This window comes from Protopterus annectens, chromosome 6.part1, assembly GCF_019279795.1.
Source record: "Protopterus annectens isolate FY-2018-M chromosome 6.part1, PAN1.0, whole genome shotgun sequence".
Lineage (NCBI taxonomy): Eukaryota > Metazoa > Chordata > Ceratodontiformes > Protopteridae > Protopterus > Protopterus annectens.
Window position 1 is genome coordinate 418354273 of NC_056738.1, and position 15130 is coordinate 418369402.

The window sequence follows — 15130 nt, forward strand, 5'->3', positions numbered from 1 at the left end:
ATGGTTTGTTTTGATATAGCCTTTCCTTGTGAAGCTGTAGCACAGGATACAAAGAGCTGTTCAGATTTTCTGAAAGCCTTAGTTTTATCCCAGTAGTAGCGAAGTTGCCTGTGAATGTCCAAGGAATGCAGGAGTCTTTCTCCTTTGTTCTGCGGGTTTGGGAAGAAGGTGGGTAAGTGAATGGTTTGATTTAAAGACACACTGGAAACCACCTTAGGCATGAAGGAAGGATTAGATCATAGAGAAACTGTCTTGATGGAAAATGAGGAAAGGTTCCACTGCCATTAGTGCCTGCAACTCTGAGACGCTTCCAGCTTAAGTTATTGCTAGCAGCAGGGCAGTCTTCCATGATAGGAACTGTACATCTGTGGAGAAAGCTGGTTCAAAAGGAGGTAGCGCAAGCTTTTCCAGAACAAAATTTAGGTCCCATGTTGGTGTAGGTGCTCTCCTGGGGGGTCTAATGTTTTTTGCCCCTCTGAGGAACTGCCTTAGAAGTGGGTGCGAAAATAAGGGTGGTTCCGTGTTGTAGTGAGCTGAAATAGCTGATGCATGGATTTTAATGGAAGAAAAGGAAAGTCCTTTGTGCAACATCTCAGTTAAATACTGTAGAATTATAGGCATGTGAGGCTGAAGTGTGTTTTGGCCTTTAGCTTGGTTCCAGGCACAAAACCTTTTCCATTTGTCCGAATAGGCCTTCCTGGTGCTGGGCCTCCTAGCTTCCAGAATAACATCCAAAACTGCTTGGGAAAGAGGAGTTGGCTGGATGTTTAGGTGATTTGCCATGCAGCCAGATTTAAGGTTTTTAGCTGGCTGTGAAGAATCTGATTGTTTTGCTGTGCGAGCAAATGGGTAGTTTGTGGTAAAATCCAAGGTGGGCCCTGGGCCATATTCCTCAATAGTGGGGACCAGTGCTGGCATGGCCAGTCTGGGGCTATGAGTATCAGTCGTGGTCTTTCCTTTCTGATTTTCAGAAGCACCTTTGTGAGGAGAGGCAATGGAGGGTAGGCGTATACTGTCAGGTTTTTCCAATTGAATGAGAGTGCGTCCACTTTCCAAGCTTGATGGTGAAGTGTCCTTGTACAAAATTTTGTTAGTTGATAGTTTTGAGGACTGGCAAACAGGTCTATGTCTGGATGGCCCCATTTTTGAGTTATCATTGCAAATACTTGTGGATCCAGTTTCCACTCATGGGGATCCATGATGTTTCTGCTGAGGTTGTCTGCCAATGTGTTCTTTTGTCCTGGCAGGAATTGAGCTTGTAACTAAACTTGGTAAGCCAGAGCTGTGTTCCACAAGGTCATTGCTTGCCTGCATAGAGGGCAGGAGTGTGTACCCTTATGTACCACATTACTGTGGTGTTGTCCATCCTTATTGTAAGTTGTCCTGGATATAATAGATTCTTGAAGGCTGTCAGAGCATTTTGTACAGCTAGCATCTCTTTTTGATTGATGTGCAGATTCCTTTGATCTACAGTCCATACGCCCTGAACGCACTGTCCTGCCATGTGTGCCCCCCAGGCGTAGTCCAATGCATCTGTTGTCATAGTTTGCCTGGCTGGGGGCAAGGTGAAAGGCTTACCCTTGTTGAGGTGACATGCCAGTGACCACCATAGAAACTCCTGTTGTAGGCAGGGAATGAGATATATCATTGTGTCCAAGCTGTGGCTGTGTTGAGACCATACGCTTTTTAGGTACCACTGTAATTTCCTCATATGCAGCTTTGCAAATGGTATTAGTAGTATGCAAGATGCCATGAAGCCCAAGGCCTGCAGAATTTTTCTTGCAGGTAGTTGGGTCTTTGTTGCCATCGTTTTGAAATATTGAATCAGTTGTAGTTGTTTGTCTGGCATCAGATAAGCCTTCTGGGCCGTTGTGTTCAAGCTGGCACCCAGGAATGTCATATTTTGTGAGGGTACTAGTTTTGATTTCTTTTCGTTTACTGTGTACCTCAGGCAACTTAGAAGATGTTTTACAAAAGCCAGATGTTGTAAGAGGATGTCCTTGCTTTCTGTTTGGATGAGGCAGTCGTCCAGGTATGGGTATATTTGAATTCCTCTTTGTTGCAGTATGCAATTACTGGTGCCAGGCATTTTAATGAAGACCCTGGGTGCAGTAGATAAGCCAAAGGGCAGTGCAGAGAATTGGTAATGGGTTGAACCTGCAATGAAACGGAGGTATCTTCTGCAACTTTGTCTGATAGGGACATGCAGGTATGCCTCCTTGAGGTCGAACGCTACTAGCCATGCTTTCTTGCCCAACATGGGAAGAAGCTGCTGTAGTGTTAGCATCTTGAATTTGGGTACTTGTAAGAAGGTGTTTAGAATTGAAAGTTCCAGAATTGGTCTCCAGGCATTGTCCTTTCTGGGAACTAGAAAGAGTAAAATCCTTGGCCTTGCTCTCGAGTAGGTACCAGTTGAATGGCTCTCATGTCCATGAGAGCTGTAATTTGCCTTTGCCCATTGATTTTGTGGCAGGTTTGGCATTCCTCTTTTCATTGACAAGGTGTGAAAATGGAATCTGTATCCTCATGAAATTATGTCTAGGACCCATTTGTCCTTTGTGACAATGTTCCAGTTGTCTGAAAAAAGTGCGAGGTTTCCTCCCAAGGGGCCTGCCAAGAGACTGTTGCTTGGCCAGATGAGGTGCAAGTAATTGAGTTTGCCTTCTGGTAGTTTGGGACCTGTCTTCTCCTCCCTTCTTTGCTGCAGTGCCCCATTGTCGAGGTTTGTACTGGGCTTGTGGTTGTCCTCTGCCTCTTGGACTTCTGTATTTACCCCTCTGTGGTCTGTCAGTAGGTGGAAAGGACCAATTTTTTGTTGGCCAATTTCTGCTGAAGCGAGGGGGCTGTACCTGTAGGAAATCTTTGACTGTCTGCATAGATTTTGCCTTATCCTCCATTTTCTTTAAGACTTCTTCAGCTTTAACTCCAAAAAGAACATCCTGCTGTAAGGGAGCATCTAGAAGCTTTGCTTTAACATGATCAGGCAGAGTTTGTTCCTTTAACCAAGCATGTCTACGTATAACAGACGCAGTGACAGCTGCTCTGCAGGATGCCTCCAAAGAATCAAACCCACATTGTAAAGTATGTCTGCCCACCTGTTCAGTTGCATGCAACAGATCCTGCATTTCTTTCAATTCAGACTGTTGAGGGAATGTGCTCATTTTTTGTTTTAACTGAGACATTAGAAATTGCTGATATTTTAGCATGTGAAACTGGCAATTTAGTGCCCTCATAGCTAGAGTGGCTGAGGTGTAAACCTTTTTCCCCCACCTATCTAGTGCTCTGGAGTCTCTTTCAGAGGGTACAGGATTTTTTGCCATAGAAGCCTTAGCCCCTTTGGGACCCTGGGAGATGGTCTCTGGATCAGCAGCAGGACTTTTATAAAGAAATTTGTGGGAATCAGACACTCTGTAGTATCTATCAGGTTTGGCTGGAGCTGGAGGCAGAGAATCTAGGTTCAAACTGGGTTCTAAGTAAACATCATCCACAATGTCTAAAACTGGGGGGATGGCAAGTGGTCTGTGCTGGGGGAGTAAAAGAAACTCTGAGCCTTTTCTTTGAGTCAGAGTAGTCTTGACCTTCCCAGTGAAAATGTTCCCTCATAGTGTGTAATGTTTCCCCAAAGGAGTAGTCTTCAGGAGGAGAAGCTGAGGGAATAGAATCCTCAGCATCAGAATCTTCATAAGGGGAGAAGGAGTAATCTTGGTCCTCAGAGGAGCCTGAGGAAATAGACACTTGTTCAGAGGAAGCATAATCTTCCTCTTGTCTAGGCCTTTTGTCGGGAGGTGGTTGGGAACCCCTGATTAAAGAGATCAAATATTCAGCCATTTTGAGCATCTGTTTCTTAGGCATGGGGCCTTGAACAGGGGACTGAAGTGCAGTCTTTTTAGGTTTAATAGGAGTCTTAGTCTTAGGATACGTTTTTATGGTGAGTGAAGGTGTTTCTGCAACACCGACATCTTTTTCAGCAGTGTCGTCGGTAGGGGCTAAACAAAATGGCTGCGTCGGCCTAGTACTTTCCGCCAAAAGTTCTGAAGCAGTCTCGGGTTCCAGGTCTGCGGTAGTCAGGGGCTGCGTCGGAGCCTCACTGAAGACCGGTGAACCGGAGACCAGATCAGCCGAGGCCTCGGAGTCTGGCTTGGGTCTAGGCTGCCTGTCCTTATCCTTGCGTTTTTTGTGCACGCCGGTAGTCGGTTGCTCCGACGGCATAGTGTAGTTAAATTTTCTACCGAAGTAGTGTCATGCGAAATCAAAGCGTCTTTTGATAGTACGCTTATTAAACCTAGCACAAAAACGACAACTAGTCACGTCGTGGTCTGGGCCTAGGCAAGGTATGCAGTAAGAATGAAAATCCTTATCAGGTATTCGCTTCCCACAAGAAATAAAATTGTTAACTTTTTCTGACATCGGTCTGAGGCAAGAAAAGTTTCCCCAACGGGGTACTTAGCTTTATTGAAGACTTCGGATCTGAAATTCGACTTCGAAAATCTCAGGAGTCGGCCGACCGGCACTTGCGAACTGCTTCTGCTTCGGGCACCGCGCGGCAAGAAAGACTGAAGAAAATGGCGTTGGATGCACTATATATACCCCTGGCGCACTGACATCAGGGAAGAAGCGACAGCAACCGACGCCAGACCAAGACTTTGGAATTCCGGCCGACTGCGGGACCGCCTGACGACAGGATAACCCAAGTGTGATGACTGCAGCAGGGAAACACGATGAACATCCACACATTCTCCATTTACTGACATTGTAAAACACTTCAAAAGAAGAATATGTATTTATTTCACAATACACAAGTGACAGAATTCCAACGGTCAGCACCGTGTCAGAAATACGATCTTTTATTCTTACTTATTAAACATGTACCGCAGTACTGCTGTACCACATTAGAATTGCAGGATTAAAAAAAAATAAGCAACTGTAAAAAAGAAATTGTGGGAATACACAAAACTGCATTTTTCTTCACTGACCTGTAGCAATACAAACAAAGCAGAAAAGGGAATATTCTCTTACCTAGGGCTCCCTGACAGATGTCCGTGCGTGTGGCTCCATCTACAATAAACTGGGGATTGGGGGTAATTTCCTTAAAGAAAAAAAAAGCAAGATTCAGTTAGTACAACACATTTTTAAGATATTACTGCATCTATACTCAAAGACCAAAATGAACTTAAATTACCATACATAGTTTAGATTTTCCCTTATCATGACAAACATTTTCGCATAAAGCCATACAAAAAAATAATCACTAGAGATAATGACCACCATCTCATCGTATCATAAACTGGGAAAAAAAAAAAACTTTTGTAATTACAAAGAGTCTTATCAAAAAGAAAAAAATACATAAAACAGTAGACAATTCTAACAATGAACAGCGAAGTTCAAACAAAAGATATAGTAACAACTGGGATCTATAAAAATCATTCCCCGACACAACGTTGTTCTAGTATCATTAACTCACGCATTCATTCTCCATTTATCCACTTACTACAGTCTAGGGTCACAGAAAATCCTATCCCATCGCTCAATTAGCTCTGGACAATGAAACCAATCCATCATTTTAGATAGAAATCATATAGCTATAATCCTAGAGTACTAGAAGTTGTTGTACTCAAAACCTAAATTGTCTCCCTACAATTTGTCATTTGAAAACACTTTGTTTTCTAGCTACAGTTGCTGATTACAGTGTACCACTGTGAACACAATAAGCAGTGCAAATGTGAAAGAACACTACATTTCAAATGCGACATACTGTGAAAAGGAACTATGTCAAACAATGAAGCATCCATCAGTTAAGTCACACAATCAGACATCAATACCTATAACTATGCTTTAGGAATAATGTATGCACTACATATATCTGTTCAGTGGGCAAACGCTTGACTGCCAACAAAGAATACAGAATAGAAGCTGCACCTTACACTGCAGAATTACAGTGGAAATATGAAGCGTGACAGCATTTATGACACTACAGAGAATGGAAATCTAGGAATGATGTAGAATATGTGAAAAGATCTGGTGTTAGAGCATCAGGAGTATTACAGTACCATTGACATTTGCATTGTGAAAAAGAAATTAAAACACAAGCTTATAGTTACACAGAAAAAAAAAACACCATTAAACTTGGACATTACTGTCACAGGCGCTTTATAGTACACAGTACAGATAACATGATGAAGTCTGAAACAAATAGGGAACTGAAAAGGTACATTGGTGGCATTCATTTATTTATTTAATACTGGGGTAGTGAACTAGAGGATCCATTTTAGCCACAGCCTAGGGATACAGGAGTAATTAACATTTTGTGCAAACACTAAGGTGTTAACGTATTTTTTCATGCATACATGTCATTACATTTCAAGAATGCAAAACATTATAAATTAAGATATTCGTAGGATATGGAAGGGTTTCTTGGCACTAAACTGCACCTACATAATATTATGGGGGGAAAATCCGGGTTAAGGTTAACTACACAATAGCATGGTAATCTTTTAAAGATATCCTTTCCTTATGGAACATGGAGTAAGCCTCTTCACATAATGCCCTTTTCTTAGTGAAGACTTTGTGAAGCTCTTTACATGTTAAAGGAAATTTACACCCAAAAAAATGAATATAAAAATGTTTTCATCATATCTTGATCTTCTGTGCGCTAATGCCCTTGTATCACTTTAAATAATAAAGTCAACATTTTCATGACAACCACTTAAAAACAATTTTTCCAACAACTTACTGATGTCACCAGGAAACATCTTCTGGAAGAGAACACAAATGTTATCCTTATCATAACCACTAATATTGTAATTCATAGGAGACGACATCTGAATTGGAAAGGCTAATTAATGGTTCTCTTCACAGGGAGATGCTGATGATGGAGGTATGGGCTTTGTCTTCTTTTTTTCTCTCTCAGAAACTTCCCATAATGTGGATGCTTTAAGTTAGTCCTGAAGCTTGATGTTGCCTTCTGCATAAGATTAAATATTCCCATATTAACATTTTGTACTAGAAAAACAAGGGAGCCTTTTGACATCTTGAGGTCCAGCATCGGACTCATGGATGCCTGCACCTCTAACAGGACATCCATTCTCTGAAAGAAAGGAGTTATGAGTGATTAATCAACTGCCCAAATGACAAATGGACTCCAGACATATCCGGTCATAAAAGAAGGAAAAACAACTGCAAAGGGAGCAGAAGAAACTCTGAGCCAAGATCTACCTAGCTGCTTGGGAACTGATGTCCGGGCTAGGGAATTTTATTTCTGCCAAAACAAAGTTGCTTCAACTTGACACTTCAGGGAATTTATATTGGTTAAGTGAAAATGGCATCCCAAAATACTCTCTCATTTTTACTCCTTGAGAAAACTTGAATAAATGAATAGAATTCATATATTCATAGATATTCATAGATGAATAGAATGAAGAGCAAGATAATTTGAAGGAACTTCACCTTCTTCTCCTTGGGGAGGCAGTGGACAAAGTTTAACTCCAGCAACCACCAAATGAGTGGCATCCTTAGAAAACAGGTCAGGAATACCAGCAAGTGGCTCCATTGTTTTATTTTTTTTTTTTTTTTTTTTAACTTTAAGTTTAGATTTTACTGTCTTTCTAGAAACATCTGACAGGCAAGTAGGAGTACAGTAGTAGGATCTATAATGTAACTTTGCAAGTTAACTCTTAGCCAAGAAGCAAGATCATAACTATGTTATTTAAACTTAATTATTATATCACCTTAAGTAAAGATCCAGATCACACAATGCACCTCCAAATATGAGGGCCATGCCACAAGATTCCCATGATCTTTGAGGTCACACAAACTCAGACTAAAGCAGACAGTTAAAAAGTAAAGCAACCTACCCTTTTCTACAAATCCCATGATATCTGGGATACCATTGCACAATTTGTGAGAAAGCAACATCTGATGAACTGAGATTTTGACATTAGAACTGAGACGTTGAGAACATTAGCACAGTATTTAAAATGTATGACACAAAGTGTCAACAAAACAGCACTTAAACCCAAATGCTCCCCAATAGCCAATATCTTGCAACTATTTGTATTCAATAATGGCTGCAAAATTCTTTGCACTCCACACTAGTGTATTCGTTTTACTAACATTTGCACAATGAACACAATTCTATATTATGCTCCTCCCTCAAACAAACAAGGCATTGGAGATAAGCATCTCACAGGTGGCAGGAAGGTGGAACTAACAGCTACAATAGCACTTGTTGGCGGCAGTCACTTATCCCCAAAAGACTTAGGAAATCAGGGAAAACTACACACAGACAAGATCTAAAATGCTTTTTCAACACTGCAAAGTTAACCAGAGTGATTGCACAGTCCAAAGGTTCCTTCTTTTCCTTACAGGCTGCAATGTCTCAATAATCTAGTCTTATATCATGGAACATCTAACAGGTGAAAGGATCTCAGCAAAGACAGAATGACTACATTCCAATACACACAAAGAAGAACAGGCAGTCAAATAAGACCTGTTAATGTACCACAATCAGGCAATACATATAGCCAAATATTGCAAATGTTGCTGCAGTCTGACACGTTACATTTACTACCAATAGAAGCTTGCAATACCTCTGTGTCACACAATAAAACCGAGAACTCAAATCACCTACTGTCAACAACAAAGCCAGCATCTACGGTTACAAGACTAACTCGATAATGGATCTTGATTGCAATATGCAGTCTCAAAACCAGAAAAACTGTACAGTAGACTTAAAACTTGTCACAGACAAGCGGTCCTCAGTAACAAAAAAAAAAATCTGAATTTTTTTTTCTGATTTTTTGTTACTGAGGATCGCCTGTCTGTGATGAATAAAGGCTTATTGCTTTGGAACACTACCTGGGTTTCATGATTTTTAGAAATTATCGCCTCACAGCAAGACGTTGTCCCTTTCGATTCTCAGCTAGAGCATCTTCTGTGGAGACATGTGTGAATGGGCGTACCTTCGTTGAAGGTTGTGCGTTAGGGCCGGCAACTCAACACGTAAAAATCAACTGCCAATCATTAGCGGACCAGAGTTCCACTGTGGCGACCCCTACTCGGGAAAAGCTGAAAGACACTGCATTATGACTCAGCTCATCAACAAAGTTTTAAGTCTAGTAGTTTTATTTTTTGTATTTATTTATTTTTTTATACTCATGTTAGTCAGGTTGGAACTAGATTCCTGTACTTGTTCATTATTTTTTTTCATTTTTTATAACATGCAGTCTGTCACCAAAAAAAAAAAACAGTGCAAGATAAACATTATGCTATGAGTCACATTTTGTCCTGCAGACCATGAGACGCAAACTATTTGCCAGAGATGCAAGAAGACAGGAGCACACAGGAGTGCAGACTTTAAATCTCACATGGGGTAACTGGCTAGCCTTAAAATGGTCCACAAAAGCAGTTAGTCTAGCACTAATCTGTCTGATTACTGACAAAGCCAGTATTAAATGGTGGAAGCATGGATAGTGGAGCAAATAAGCCAGAAGCTCAGAGCAGACCTTCCTTTCAACATTATCTTAGTATACAGCAAGCTCTTTATTGCAGCATACAGCACGCTCTATCTCAGGATACAGCATACCAAGCTCACTGTTAACACAGCACAAGCACTTTAATCCTATGTTACTCTGTTTCTTTAATCATGCAACCACTTTACTTGAATTGAACAGCTTCATCAGGAACAGCTACTTATTAGTACACAAAAGTACTTATAAAAAACCCTTTCTGCAGTTAGTGTACTACAGGTGTAAAACTGTCCTTCTGTGACAAACATTCTAGCTAGAGAAGACCTAGAGAAAACTAGAGACACAAAATACAGCCAAGGAAGTCACAAGAAGAAGCCTAAAACACAAAAGATCAGTCAGCAAGTATGAATAATATACCAGTAAATTAGTCACACACTGTCAGACTAGAAGACAGCAACATCTACTGAGAATGTGTCAAATATGCCAACGTATGTACTTGGATCATAAATGATGCAAAGCGTTAGCACGGTAATAAAGAACTGGAGAGTGAGAGAAGAGCTACATATGATACTAAGGTGGGATGGTACCAGAGTCTGGTTAAACTTTTATTGGCCAAGTGGCTGTAATGCTTGCAGCACACTGGTTATTGAAGATAGAATTACTACTTATCACATTAGTCCTTCTGCAACGGATGCTCTTGAAAACAAATTTATTTCCAAGACTTTCTGTACAACGCACTCAGAAATCAGCAACTCTACCACAACAAAACAGTGAATCAGAACTCAAAATGAACTTTCAGTAGCACACTCTTGAGAAAATTGCGCATATTTCTTAAATAAACTGATAGCAGTAGAGATTTATCAGGGAATTACGATACTTGTTTTCAGGAAGTTTAGTTGGGAGTATTTTCACTGAGTCTACTTTTGTAAAGGTTACATTTGACTGAAATACTAATTGATCAAAGATACTTTAAGGAAATTACACTTTTGTTGAAAGTGATCACTGCAGTACTTGTACAAGTCAGCAACTTCAGGGTTAGAGCTTGGGTTTAGGTTGGGGTAATGCTGAGATTTTGTTTTTGTTTGGCATGAAGTTTAAGGTTATTTTTAGGATACTGTTAAGTTCACTGCTAGAGCTAGCTATAGAGTTAAGATTGGGGCTATGGGATGCTGTGCTACCTGTAGGTAAGGTGCTAGGGACATTGCCTCTCATAAGAAATACTGATAATTCTCTGTATTAAGTTTTATTCATTCTGGACAAACATGCAGTTCTAGGAAATATTTTTACTTTGATTTTACCATTTATTTTACCTCACAGCAAGAGGTTCTCTCATTCGATTCTTGGCTGGAGCGCCTTCTGAGTGGAGTCTACATGTCCTCCCTGCGGTCGAGTGGCGTTCGAAAGACATGTGTGAATGGCCGTGCCTTTGTTGAAGGTTGGGCGTCGGGCTGGCACCTCGGCACCATAAAAAAAATCAACTGCCAATCATTAGTGGACTGGAGTTCCGCTGTGATGACCCTTAACTGGGAAAAGCTGAAAGAAGTTTACATAGTCAGTTTTCAGCAGTGGCCTAAGAAAAGTAGCTTATAAGAAACTTGTATACAAAACTTCAATGCCATTTTTGGAGCATATGGTAAAATTACTTAAAAAAGTACAAGAATATTTTGGAAGGACAAACCATTTTTAGAAAAATACTGCAAAATTTTCATGGTACAGAATTCTGTTAGCCAACAGTTCTATTATACTTACCTGTGTTTATTCCCCAGATGCAGATTTTTTTTATATTGAACATGGATTTGTAATATGCAATGCCATAAAATAAAAAAATACAACAGTAAATCATGATTTTTAACTATTTTGTCTTTGTCTTTAAAAACACAATGTCTGTAAAAACACAATGTCTGTAAAATTATTTATATGAAGTTCCAAAAGTCTGAGACCTTATGGCTGTTGCTGGATTAACACAACACATTGAGGGCTAGACTGCAAAACAGCTTACTCTAGGGATAAGACAGCACCCCCAAGCCTAGGAATGAGGTCTGTACCTAGGAGATTTTGACAGAAGGTGACCACACATTTTGTTTTCCTAAACTCAAATGAGGAACTGTTAAGGCTTTTGTGGTGTAACATGGCTACACTTGATTCCAGAAGAACTGAGAGACTCGGTGCGGCTCAAATCAATGCAGGTACAAACTGCTGCAGTGTACCTAGTAAGCCAGACACATCATTTATACTCGCCAACCATTTGTTTTGGAAACCACTACACATCCACATTACAGGAAAGCACGTGCAGTAGGTAAAACATCAAAGCTATATGTACATGTGGCAGGGTACAGTCCTGCCTCTGTCAGGTTTGTCATAGTATTGCTAATGTGCAATATCAACTGCTTTCAGAAACACTCTACATTACTCCAGTTTGGTTAGAAATGTTCATGATGTCCTTGTACAACTTCCATCCATATCCCCTTTGCATTTACCTTCTTCACCTTGTCTGCTCCAGTAGTACTTCACTGTAGGTCTGTTGAATTGGTATCTAGCACATAGTGTGAACTCACTATCTACAGGTATATGTTGCTGTCTAGTTTAATTATATTCAATACACCCCAAAGGGAAAAGAATACCAAGCTGCCCTGTGGATTTACCCAAAGGGGATAAGAATTTCAGTTTCCTTGATGTTTTAGAGACATCTCCATTTAGAATTCAGTGCACTGATCACTATAATTACAGCTTATTGTTACTGTCATAATAACCAAGTTACACTCAGATGGCCATTAGCAGCACTACAATGCTACTCAGGACAGTGCCATTATCAGTGTTATATTCCTCATGTACACACACACACACACACACACACACACACACACACACACACACACACACACACACACACACACACACACACACACACACACACACACAAGTGTTGGTGATCTGTAGCAACAGGAGATTTTTTTTCCATTACTATTAACAGTAATGTGCGTTGTATATTGCCTTTTAGAATTACCTATGACTCACTGACAGGTTGTCAGGAGGGATTGGGGAACACACTTTGATACATCTCTGTTTTTGGTGTAAATTCTACTAATACAGTAAGTTATATGTTCATTTGAGGAGTGTTATTCTCATTACTGTACCAAGTTTCATTAAAGAAAAATGCAAAAGTATTTTCTGTGAATAACAGTATTTCAAAATTTAGTCAAGTTTTTATGTAAACACACAACATGCAAGACACCCTTACTTCCTGGTTCATTCAGTTTCAGTGCTTCAATATTTTTCTAAAAACAAACTTAAAACTACAAGTAATGGAAAATAAAGAAAGGTGATCTTCAAAGCTACGATGATGCTTTACTATACTGAAGACAAACAGATCAGTGACTGCTTTTGTCTATCAATTTAAACTTCTTCAGAAAGATTTAATCTGTTCACTGCCATTATTATATTGTATATCGAATCACGATACTCTTAAAACTGCATGACTTTAAAAAATACACACACAAAAATACATTTGTGAACATGAAAACATTATAAAGCAAGTGTTTATATTCTCTAATTTTTAATTTTCTTCAGTACACATTTAAAAATCGATAGACGCATTTACAGTCCAGGGACTACATTGGCATTTATTTTAACTCGTCAATAATATTCCTTAAATTATAACTCAAATTCCCTGCTCCCTCTCTTAAAAACCTCCTCACCTGCTCCCTCTCTTAAAAACCTCCTCACCAAGACCTGCCACAAAGAAGAAAGTGTTTTGAAATTGCTACATACCATACTGTTCCTGTAAACAATCACTGGCACTTTTGTGTTTAATTGCACAACAGTGTTCATACACCTTATTTCTTAACTACTTGGCCTATGTATATTGAATCACAGGGTGTACACAATGCTGCATAGACAACAAATTCAGTTATATGTAAACAAACCAGGTGTGGCATAGCAAATTCCTGTGAATATATATATATATATATATATATATATATATATATATATATATATACACACACACACACACACACCTTCATTCCCACTTATAACTATTCTTAGAACTGAATTTTAAACATTTCCTTCAAATTTGTGCCTCTAGTATTCATGATTTGTCTTTGATATACGATAAATCTCCGTTTTAAAAGACAAACTTCTCCAGTTGCTACTTATAGGGCCTAATTCAGAAGTGTTACCAACTGGCGATAACTACTTCTGATTCAGAGAAAGTCCTGTCAAGGAAATGGCAACATAAAGACAAGCAGCAATGCTGGGGAATACCTGTGCAGTCATGTTAAATGGTAATCAGGCATTCCAGGAGAGAGGCGTATATTAATTTGCCATGTGTTCTCCCCTAGAACTGGCTGCAGTAATTCACTGATGCCAATTTATGTTAATGAACATGGCCAGATGCGAGTGTTCATCCATCACAGTGGAGGTAAATGCCAAGGCATTTAGCAGACAGGTTTGCCAGATTTCTGAGGGTGCAGGTAGGGGCAAAAAAAAGTACAGTTTTGTACCTACCATAAATGTAGATGTTCGAAGATCCACATTGCTGCAGTCCTTACACTTGGGTATAGCGCTGTCCTCGGTCGGCCCGAATACCAAAGTATATGGCTGACGTCGGTCATGGCGCATTAAACTGACGCCAGGACGTCAGGGTATAAATGCGCATGACCGACGTCATATCCTCAGTCTTTTCTTGCCCCAGATGTCAGAAGACCCTAAAACAGGATAAAATCAAAAAATCACCAAACACTAAACACCCCCACACCCAAACTATGTACAACTTCTAAAAATTATCCAATAAAGTACTAACCTAACCACACAACCACCCCCAAACACAGAGGGGAAGGAGGGAGGGTAAATTGGACTGCAGCAATGTGGATCTTCGAACATCTACATTTATGGTAGGTACAAAACTGTACTATGTTCTTCATCTCACATTGCTGCAGTCCTTACACTTGGGTAGATTCCCAAAGCAGAGGTAAGGGAGGATGGCAAATCAAAGAGAAGCAGGAGCTGTCAAAATGCCCTGTAGAATAGCAGTGGCAAACCCAGCCCTAGATTTAGAGTAGAGAGGAAGGTGGTAGTGCTTAGAGAAAGTATGTACTGAACTCCAAGTAGCTGCCTCCAAAATGTCCTTAGTTGCCACCCCTTAGAAAAGCTGTAGAAGTGGCAGTAGCCCTAGTGGAATGAGGTCTAATCCCTGTTGGAATCTGCTTGCCATGATGGGAATAACAAAATGCAATGCAAAACCCAATCCATTTAGAAAGAGTTTGTTTTGACACAGGCTTGCCCTGAGAACCTAAAGCAAAAGAAACAAACAACTGTTGAGACTGCCTGAAACCCTTAGTCCTATCTAAGTAGTAGCGTAACTGCCTGTGCACATCCAAAGTATGCAAAATCTTTTCCCTTGTTTTGGGGGTCTGCATAAAAGGTAGGTAATGAATAGTTTGGTTTAAAGACACACTTGAAACCACCTTAGGCATAAAGGAAGGGTTAGTACGTAAAGATACCCTATCCTTATGGAAAATCAAGAAAGGTTCAACAGCCATAAGGGCCTGCAATTCAGAAACCCTTCTTGCAGAGGTAATGGCCAACAAAAAAGCAGTCTTCCATGACAAATATTTTAACTCAGCCGTAGCTGCAGGCTCAAAAGGTGGCAGAGTGAGCTTTTCCAG

General features: G+C 40.1%; 1 protein-coding gene across 1 annotated transcript in view; it reads right to left on the minus strand.

The window, feature by feature from the left end:
* Positions 1-15130, minus strand: part of CAPN1 (calpain 1) — a gene marked incomplete in the record, with an annotated part of 860468 nt that overhangs the window by 744350 nt on the left and 100988 nt on the right. The window contains 1 exon segment of the mRNA XM_044075847.1: positions 5017-5086. Coding sequence (XP_043931782.1) covers positions 5017-5086 — 70 coding nt within the window.